This window comes from Muscardinus avellanarius (assembly GCF_963383645.1).
Source record: "Muscardinus avellanarius genome assembly, chromosome: 21".
In the NCBI taxonomy this organism is placed as follows: Eukaryota; Metazoa; Chordata; class Mammalia; order Rodentia; family Gliridae; genus Muscardinus; species Muscardinus avellanarius.
Genome location: NC_137807.1, coordinates 24,038,587 through 24,048,515, shown reverse-complemented (window position 1 = coordinate 24,048,515; position 9,929 = coordinate 24,038,587). Strand labels below are relative to the sequence as shown.

General features: G+C 52.0%; 1 protein-coding gene across 1 annotated transcript in view; it reads right to left on the bottom strand.

The window, feature by feature from the left end:
• Nucleotides 1-2,458: 2,458 nt before the first annotated feature.
• The window catches only part of UPB1 (beta-ureidopropionase 1), a gene marked incomplete at its 3' end in the record, with an annotated part of 34,004 nt that continues 26,533 nt past the window's right edge, over nucleotides 2,459-9,929 (bottom strand). Inside the window, exons 8-10 of the mRNA XM_080717447.1 lie at nucleotides 8,068-8,110; nucleotides 5,759-5,913; nucleotides 2,459-2,542 (exon numbers count right to left, since the gene is read on the bottom strand). Of these exons, the coding sequence (XP_080573573.1) occupies nucleotides 2,459-2,542; nucleotides 5,759-5,913; nucleotides 8,068-8,110 (282 nt within the window). The remainder of the gene's footprint in view (nucleotides 2,543-5,758; nucleotides 5,914-8,067; nucleotides 8,111-9,929) is intronic.

The window sequence follows — 9,929 nt, the reverse complement described above, 5'->3', positions numbered from 1 at the left end:
TTTGTAATCCCCGGGCTTGGGAGGCTGAGACAGGAGGATCGCAGGGGTTCAAAGCCAGCCTCAAACTAATTCCCTTCAGGCAGTCCTCCCAAACACATGGGGCTTCCATTCAGATCTGAACTGGTCTCCAGAGGCGGCGTGTTAAGGGCTTGGTCCCCAGCCTGTGGTGTTCCTGGAGGTGGTGGGACCTTTGAAAGGCGAGGCCTAGGGGAGGAGGTTAGGCTATCGGGATATGGGGAACCCAGCCTCTCTTCCTCCCGCCCCCTCCTCCTTTTCTGTCTTCTCCTCCTCCCTCTCCCCTCCATGGCCACTTGGCCCCGTAGACAACCCCGAGGCTGTGAGCCCAAGCCCACCTTTCCTCTTCATAAGCTTACCTCGGGCATTTTGTCACAGTGATGGAAAGCTCGCACACATACACAAGGATTAGACTCAATATTCAGTCAACCCAGGGCTATGGGATGGCCAGGGCCCTGGGGACCCCAACAGTTGTGAACACTTTCCAGGGCTGACACATGCCTTATGACTGCCGCTCTTCTGTGGAAGCTAGACTTCTACCGAACACCTCTCCAAAACAGTGTTTGGTGTCTTCAGGGTGCTCACCAGAGGCCGGTGCGTGTTTACGCAACCCCCGCCCATGGGTGGCAGCCCGCAGACACCCTGGCGATGTCCTCAGACCGAGGTTACCCTTTGCTTACTCAGGGGAGCTTCCTGGACTGATAACCGACACGTTGCTACTGTGCCCCATGGGGACAGCCATCCAGACGATGGGAGTCACCTGCTTGGGAGGTCACGTGACTGAGGATCGCAGGTTCGAGGCCAGCCTCAGCAACTTATGGAGACCCTGTTTCAAGATAAACAATAAAATATGGCTGGGGGTGTAATTCAGAGGTAGAACGCCCCTGGGTTCAAGCCCTAGCACCAAAAGAAGAAAAGAAAGAAAGAAAAAACACTAGAGCTGGGCGTGGTGGCACACACTTATAATTTCAGTACTTGGGAGGCTGAGACAGGAGGATCGCATGGGTTCGAAGCCAGCCTCAGCTACTTACTGAGGCTCTCAGTAACTTAGTGAGGCTCTCAGCAACTTAGTGAGATTCTGTTTCAAAATAAATATGTCTGGGAGTGTAACCCAGTGGTAGAAAAGCCCCTGGGTTCCATCCCCAGTATCATAAAAAAAAAAATAATAAAAGCCGGGCATGGTGGTGCGCACTTGTCATCCCAGAATTCAGGAGGCTGAGACCTGGAGGATCGCGGTTTGCAGACAGCCTCAGCTACTTAGTGAGGCCCCCTGCAACTGAGACCAGGTTTCAAAATAAAGAATAAAAAATAGGGCAGGGGGTGTAGCTTGGAGGTCGAATGCCCTTGGGTTCCATCCCCAGACCCGCAAATAAAGAAAGAAAGAAAGAAAGAAAGAAAGAAAGAAAGAAAGAACCCAGGTGTGGTGGTGCACGCTTTTAATCCCCGCTCTTGGGAGGCTGAGACAGCAGGATCACACAGGTTCGAAGCCAGCCTCAGCTACTTAGTGGGGTTCTCAGCAACTGAGACGCTGTCCAAATAAAATATAAGTCTGGGAGTATATCCCAGAGGTAGAAAGCCCCTGGGTTCCACCCCAGTACCAAACACACACATACACAAAAAGAATAAAAGAATAAAAAGTAGGGCTGGGGGTGTAGCTCGGAAGTAGAATGCTCCTGGACTTAATCCCCAGTACCACATAGACGCATGCGCACACACGCGCATACACACACACACACACACACACACACAGAAAAACACTAAAGCCATTTGTGGTGGGGCACGCTTGTATTCCCAGTACCTGGGAGGCTGAGACAGGAGGATCACAGGTTTGCAGCCAGCCTCAGCTACTTAGGAAGACCCTGTTTCAGAATAAAAAATAAAAAGGGCTGGGGTATGTGTAGCTTGGAGGTCGAATGCTCCTGGGTCCAATTCCCAGTATATACACATATAAAAAACACACTAACAACCCCCCAAAAAACCTGGGTTATCAACCTGTTGGTTTGCAAACAGGGTGACATCTCCGACTAGTCATTGATACTCGCATGTTTTGTTGCTGGAGGTGAACCCGGGGCGTTCTACTTCTAACCTCCACCCCAGTCCTAGTTTTGTTTTCTATTTTGAAACGGGGTCTAAGTTGCCGAGGCCGATCTTGAAGCTGCTATCCTTCCGTCTCAGCCTCCCAGGTACCGGGATTCCCGACGGAAATAAAAACATCTGAAAGGATGCGATCCAGTGGTATTTAATACACTTGCAATGTTGTGATCTAAGCCCCACACCTTCCCATCAGACCCATGTACCAGCCACTCCCATTCCTCCCTGCCTGTGCTGGGTATTTAAAAGATCCGTGCGGACCGCCCTCATCACAGAGACCCGAGACCGTGAAGCTGCCCCCTTAGCCACCGCCGGAAGGGGGCCCTGCTCCTAGCGGCCGGGCTGCAGCCAGCTACTCCTTCACGATGTTGGGGCAGAAGTTGGGCTTGGTAGCCTCCGCAAGCTCCCGGGCGTACATCTCATATCTGCCGGTCATCTGAGAAACAAAACAAAACAAAACAAAACAAAACAAACAAAAAAAAACCAGACGGCTTTGGTGAGTTTTTCCTGTTTACAAACCCCACTCGCCGCTGCGCCACCATTTCTGGCCACTGGGGGGCAGCCACGGGCCAGGAATGCGGCCGGCTGGTGGACGCAGAGCCCTTCAGCCGCTGTGACACCAGCTCGGGTGCTGTGGCTAGGTTGGCGGATGCCAGGCTAAGTACCCAGCCCAGCCCGCTGTGAGCTCTGGGACCCGTGCATCCTGGGGCCGTGGTCCGCTCCTGGTGCCCCGTGGTCTTGCAGAACCCCAGATGCTGGCCTAGGGTCCAGAGAAGGAAGACACCCCGTCCATCCCAGCCAGGGAGGAGAAGGCGTCTCATGGCCGAGCCACTGGTCTGTCGGCTACCTGATGTCTGTGGACACAGTCGGAGGCCTCCCCAGCCCGGCTCCTTCCGAAAGCCTGTTTGAGCTCTCGCCCCTCACCACAGCCGGAAAGGTTTCTGCTGCCAGAAAATGTCTAACGGGGGAAATGTTCTGTTTATCCGCGGTGCTTGCTACAAGAGCTGGCCAAGCCAGCGCAGGGGGGCGCGTGCTCGCAATCCCAGAGCTTGGGAGGCTGAGGCAGGAGGAGTGCAGGTTCGAGGCCAGCCTTCAAAACAGTGAGGCTTTTCAACAATCTAGTTGCCAAATAAATAAATAAATAAATAAATAAATAAATAAATAAATGTCAGGTGTGGTGGCGCACGCTTGTCATCCCAGCATTCAGGAGGCTGAGACAGGAGGATTGCAGGTTTGTGGACAGCCTCAGTTACTTAGGCCCCTTGCAACTCAGTGAGACTCTGTTTCAAAATAAAGACTAAAAAATAGGGCTGGGGGTATAGCTCGGAGTTAGAATGCCCCTGGGTTCCCTACCCAGACCCACACACACAAAAAAAGCACCCATCACTAACTATATTTACCTTCGTTTCTACCCCTTTTAGTTTAGTTTTTTTTGTTTTTTTTTTTTTGGTATGTGTGGTACTAGGGATGGAACCCAGGGACACGCTACCTCCGAGCTATACCCCAGCCCAATTTTTTTCTCTTTTCCTTTGAAACAGGGCCTCACTCAGTAGCTGAGGCTGTCCACAAACAACAGTCCTCCTGTCTCAGCCTCCCGAATGCTGGGATTTCAAGCATGTGCCATCACGCCTGGCTATTAATTTTTATTTTGAAAGTGTCTTGCTAAGTCGCATGGTCTGGAATCTGTGATCTTCCTGTCTCAGCCTCCCAAGTGCTGGGATTACGGGTGTGTGCACCACTGTGCCTGGCTATTCCTCCCATTTTACCACCGGAGGGAGTCCTGAGGCCTGGAGGCAAAAGGCGTTGCTGAGGGGAGACTGAGCCAGGCATGGCCTAGACCCGGCTTCTCAGCCAAGGCCCAGCCTATGGAGACTGGCCTGGGGAAAACCCAGACAGGCACATTTATCTCGTGATAACTGAAAGTGCCTGGAGACGTAAAAGGATTAGAGAAGCCAATCTACTCTATTTTCTGGACAAATGAAATTGAGATTAATTTGCTTGAAGGCGCCTTGAATCTAAGTCAGATGAGCAGAGAATTTATTGGGGCCGGTGCTTGAACGGTCCTTCCCGGGGAGGCAGAGACCCGGCCCTGCTCCCAGGGAGCTCCTGACGGGAGTGGGCACCTCCCATGAGCCACTTTTTTTTTTTTTTTTTTTGGTACTGGTTTAAACCCAAGGGCATTCTACCTCCAATCTAGAACCCTGGCCCCTGATTATTTATTTATTTATATTTTTTTGTGTGGTACTGGCGATGGAACCCGGGTGCATTCTTTCTCTGAGCTAAATCCCCAGCCCTATTTTTGTTTCTTTTTTTTTTTTTTCCTTTGGTGGTACTGAGGTTCCTGGAAGCCCTTCTCCCTCCGGGCTACACACCCAGACCTATTTTATTATTTATTTATTTATTTATTTATTTATTTATTTATTTATTTATTGGTGGCACTGGGGTTCCTGGAAGCCCTTCTACCTCCGGGCTACACTCCCAGACCTATTTTTTAATATATTTTTTAAATTGGATACAGGGTCTCTTAAGCCAGTGCTGGCTTCAAACCTGCGCGATCCTCCTGTCTCAGCCCCCCAAGCACGGGGATTCCAAGCGTGCGCCACCACGCCCAGTGTTTGGATTCTTTATTTTGAAACTGTCTCACTGAGTTGCAGAGGGCCTCACTAAATAGCTGAGGCTGGCTGCGAACCAGGATCCTCCTGTCTCAGCCTCCCGAATGCTGGGATCACAAGTGTGCTCCACCAGGCCCGGCTTGTTTGTTTGTTTGTTTGGAAACAGGCTCTGGCTAGGCTGATGAGAGTCTCACTACTTGCCGAGGCTGCTTTGCACAGACACTCAGCAGGGAAGGAAAGCAGAGTTCCCTGTACCCAAAGTGGTTAGCAAGAACACAGACTTGTAGCCCAGGGCCTTCGTATTTTAAAGGCAAGTTTACATAATAAATAACTTCTAGCAGATAGGCTAAAACTCCCCGAGGGCCTGAGGAGGGCACAGGCCTTCTTCAAAGAGGGCAGGTACCTTGGGGTATCTCTTAACCACCCAGACAGGGGCGTGCCCACACCTACACCTACAGGAAGGCTTTTGGTCGAGCAGGGTGTAAGAAAAGAAAATCCTCATAATTATATCAAAAGACTTTTACTGGAGAGAACGGGCGGATCTACACCTAGTCAGGTCAGGAAGACAGCTGGTTAAGCAAAGACGGAGATAAGAAACTTTATAAAAACTGTTTTGTTGCCGCAGTGGCGGCGCAGGCTTGTCATCCCCGCGCTTGGGAGGCAGAGGCAGGAGGATCGCGCAGGTTCGAAGCCAGCCGCGCACGCTGGCTTAAGAGACCCTGTTTCTAAAAAAATATATATAAAATAGGTCTGGGAGTGTAGCCCAGAGGTAGAAGGGCTTCCAGGAACCCCAGTACCACCAAACAAACAAAAACAACTGTTTGGTATCCAAAGACGGCAGTGTCTTATTTCCAAGTCACTTCACCGTGTCACTCTCTGACGCAGTGCTTTAGAATATCCTGTCCCTTCTGTCTGCCTTAGTGATAATAAAAACTGCCTAGCTTGCAGCACAGCCCTGGCTAAAGTAGCTAAGAACAAGAGCCCCGCGGCACGGCTCCCACCGGCCGGCAGAGCGGGCGCCAGGCGGCGCGGGGACCCACCTTGAAGTTCCAGACGTCGTTCATCTGCCGGCAGAGGTTGAGGTCCAGCTCGGCCACCAGCAGCCCATCCCGGTTCCGGGACAGCCCCGGCGTCCGGCTGCCGTCTGGAGCCGCCACGTAACTCGAGCCGTAAAAGTAACCAAAGTCCCGGTGAGCTTTAAGGAACACAGCAAAGCGGCCATGAGCAACAGCCTGCCCACCCTCCATTCCCGCATCTCCCATCGCTGAGCCGAGGGGCCCGGATCCCTCCTCAGCCGGCGTGGCCCCCGAGGTCCCCTCGCTCCAATCTCCCCTGCCCCTGAGGACCTTTGCTCTTTTTTTTCTTTTTTCAGTGCTAGGGATTGAACCCAGGAGCAATCGACCTCCAAACCACACCCCAGCCTGTCTTTTTTTCTTTTTTTCTTCTTCTTTTTGCGGTATTGGGGATGGAACTCAGGGGCATTCTACCTCCGAGCTACACCCCCAGCCCTATTTTTTTTTTAAATCTTTCTAATTTTGAAACAGGGTCTCAATCAGTTGCGAAAGGGTCTTGCTTAGTAGCTGAGGCTGTCTGCAAAAGGCGATCCTCCAGTCTCAGCCTCCCGAATGCTGGGATTATAAGTGTGTGCCACTACGCCTGGCTCCCAGCCTTATTTTTTAGTCTTTATTTTGAAACAGGGTCTCACTAAGTTGTGGAGGGCCTCACTAAGTAGTAGCTGAGGCTGTCCGCAAACCGCTATCCTCCTGTCTCAGCCTCCCAAACACTGGGATTACAAGTGTACAATACCATACCCGGCTTTTTATTCTTGTGCGTGTGTGTGTGTGTGTGTGTGTGTGTGTGTGTGTGTGTGTGTGGTATTGGGGTTCCTGGAAACCCTCTGGGCTACACTCCCAGACCTATTTTATATTTTTATTTGGAAACAGGGTTTCTTAAGCCAGCAAGGCTGGCTTTGAACCTGTGCGATCCTCCTGTCTCCGCCTCCCAAGCCTGGGGATTACAGGCGTGTGCCACCACTCCCGGCCTATTCTTTATTTTGAAACAGGGTCTCACTAAGTTGTGGAGGGCCTCACTAAGTAGCCAAGGCTGGCCTCAAATCCTCCTGTCTCAGCCTCCCAGGTCCTGAGATTACAAGCCTGCACCACCACGCCTGGCTCCCTGAGGACATTTCTGAATGTCACTCTTCAGAGGCCTGGACCCTCCTTCTCCCCCATCACTAGCCACCACAGCCTGGCCTCAGGGGCCTGGGGGACTTCCTACATGGCCGTTTTCCTGCTGTGGCCCTGGTTCAGTAAACACAGGCTCCCCCTACTTGTCTGGATGGCTGGGTCTGTTTAGCCACCCTCCACACCGCGGCCCGAGACCACCCAGAGCGTGGGGGAGGGAGGGACTGAACAGGGCCTCCGCACCCACTTCCCTGAGACAGAGGACTCTGCAAGTCTGGGGCTGCCTGCAGGGGCCCTGGGGCCCTTTCCTGAAGTGTTTTCCTGGAAGACATATCTGCTCTGCTCAGGACCCACTCCCTGGGAAGTGGGTCAACCTGAGCCCGTTCAGACATCTCCTTGGTTAAGGGGCAGCCCTTCCCCCCCATATCCGTGGCCAGGGAGTGGGACTAGGGGCACAGGATTCCCAGCAGAGGTGACATGCAACCTGTCCTTCTATCAAAACCGGCTGCGGCGCACCCTTGTAATCCCAGCATTTGGGAGGTTGAGACCAGAGGATCGCAGTTCACAGACAGCCTCAGCTATTTAGTGAAGCCCTCCGCAACTTAGTGAGACCCTGTTTCAAAATAAAGAATAAAAAATAGGGCAGGGGGTGTAGCTTGGAGGTTGAATGTTCCTGGGTTCCTTCCCCAGACCCGCAAAAAATAAAAAATAAAAAATAAATAAAAAAATTTAACAATAAGCCTGGGGGTATAGCTCCCAGGCAGAATGCTCCTGGGGTTCAGTCCTTTGTTGGTAGCCTCAACAAGCAGTAAGACTCTCATCAACCTTTTGGCACCAGAAGAAAAAATAAAACCACAAAACCCCCACACCAGTTGTGGACCCCAGAAACCCAGGCCGTCACGCTGCCTCGGGGGTACCCGTGGGCCGAGGTGGGTGCGAGGCCAGGTCTGCGGGGTACGTGAGAGCCCGCCAGCCTTTAGGGAGTGCACAGAGGGTGCCCCACATCCCAGTCCTCCTGGAGGGATACAGTTGGAGCTAATATCTGTCCCATCCCTACTGAATGGGGAGCGGGGTGGTCACAGCCCAGGACCGCCATGGGCCCTGGACACACCTGCAGGACAGGGTGACGGCCCCGTGACGCAGGGAGGAGGCCGCCCGGAGCTTACCTTTTCGGCCATCCCCGGAGGTGAATTCATTGGGAAAGTGCTCCTGTAGAGGGGGACAGGGATTAGAAAAGCCGACAGGGGGCGCCACAGGACGGTCCTTCCAGATATTAGCTGCCCACCCCAAGAAAGCCTGGCCACCGGGAAGGGTCTATGTGCAGGGGCCACCAGCGGGTGGACTGAGATGTCCACTGAGCCGGGCAGCCAGCAGCAGGGGATTTGACAATGTGTGTGTGTGTGTGTGTGTGTGTGTGTGTGTGTGTGTGTGTTTTGCTGGGGATTGAGCCCAGGGCCATTCTACCTCCCAGCTGCACATTCAGCCCAATTTTAGTTTTATTTTATTTACTTTTTTTTTGCGGTACTGGGGATGGAACCCAGGGGCCTTCTACCTCCAAGCTGCACACCCGGCCTTGACTATTTATCCCTTATTTTGAAACAGGGTCTCATGAAGTTGCGCAGGGCCTCACTAAATTGCTGAAGCTGGCCACAATCCTGCGGTCCTCCTCCCTCGGCTCCCAAGTGCTGCGATTACAAACACGCCCCACCATAGCCGGCTGATGCCTGGTTTCTGTATACTGCCAGAAGTCAGACAGACTGAGTGGGGAACCTCCGTTGTCCCAGACCAATCGGATGCTCTGATCAGACTTGGACGTTGGATTAAAAAAAAGTGTGGAAGCCGGGCGTGGTGGCGCAGCTTGTCATCCCCGCGCTTGGGAGGCCGAGACAGGAGGATCGCGCAGGTTCGAAGCCAGCCTCAGCTGCTTAGTGAGGCTCTCAGCAACTTAGTGAGACCCTGTTTCCAAATAAGATATAAAATAGGTCTGGGACTAAAGCCTGGAGGTAGAAAGCCTCTGGGTTCCACCCTCAGTACAACACACACACACACACACACACACACACACACACACCCCAAACAGTGGTACTGAAGAGGGATCCAGGCTTGGTGGTGCATGCCTGTAATACTAGCTACTGGAGAGGCTGAGGCTAGAGGATTGAAAGTTCAAGGCCCGCCTGGGCAACTCAGTGAGACTCTGCCTCATAATAAAAAATAAAAACAAGCCGGGCGCGGTGGCGCACGCTTGTCATCCCAGCATTCGGGAGGCTGAGACCGGAGGATCGCGGTTCGCGGACAGCCTCAGCTACTTAGCGAGGCCCTCCGCAACTCAGTGAGACCCTGTTTCAGAATCAATAATAAAAAATAGGGCAGGGGGTGTAGCTCGGAGGTCAAATGCCCCTGGGTTCCATCCCCAGACCCGCAAAAATAAATAAATAAATAAATTAATTAATTAATTAAAAACAGCTGGAGGTGCACCTCAGTGGTAGAATGCCCCTGGGTTCAATCGCCAGTACCACAAAGAAATAAAAAAACAATACACGCGTTGTGTTTAGTAGTGAGAACTGTCCAGTGCATGGGGTTCATTAATGGGAGAAAGAAAAGCAACAGATACTTAGGAGTGATTGAGCGGCGGGCGCAGTGGCGCTGTCTATAATCCCAGTACTTGGAGGCTGAGACACAAGGATTGCGGGTTCAAGATCACCTCAGCAACTTTGAGATACTATATATATGTGTGTGTGTGTGTATATATATATATATATATATATATATATATATATATATATATTTTTTATGGTACTAGAATGGAACCCAGGGGCTTTCTACCTCTGGGCTACACTCCCAGGCCTATTTTATATTTTATTTTGAGACAGGGTCTCACTAAGTTGCTGAGAGCCTCACTAAGTAGCTGAGGCTGGCTTCGAACCTGCGCGATCCTCCTGTCTCAACCTCCCAAGCGCGGGGATTACAAACCTGTGCCACCACGCCCGGCTTGAGAGACCCTATTTTAAAATAAAATAGGTTTGGGATA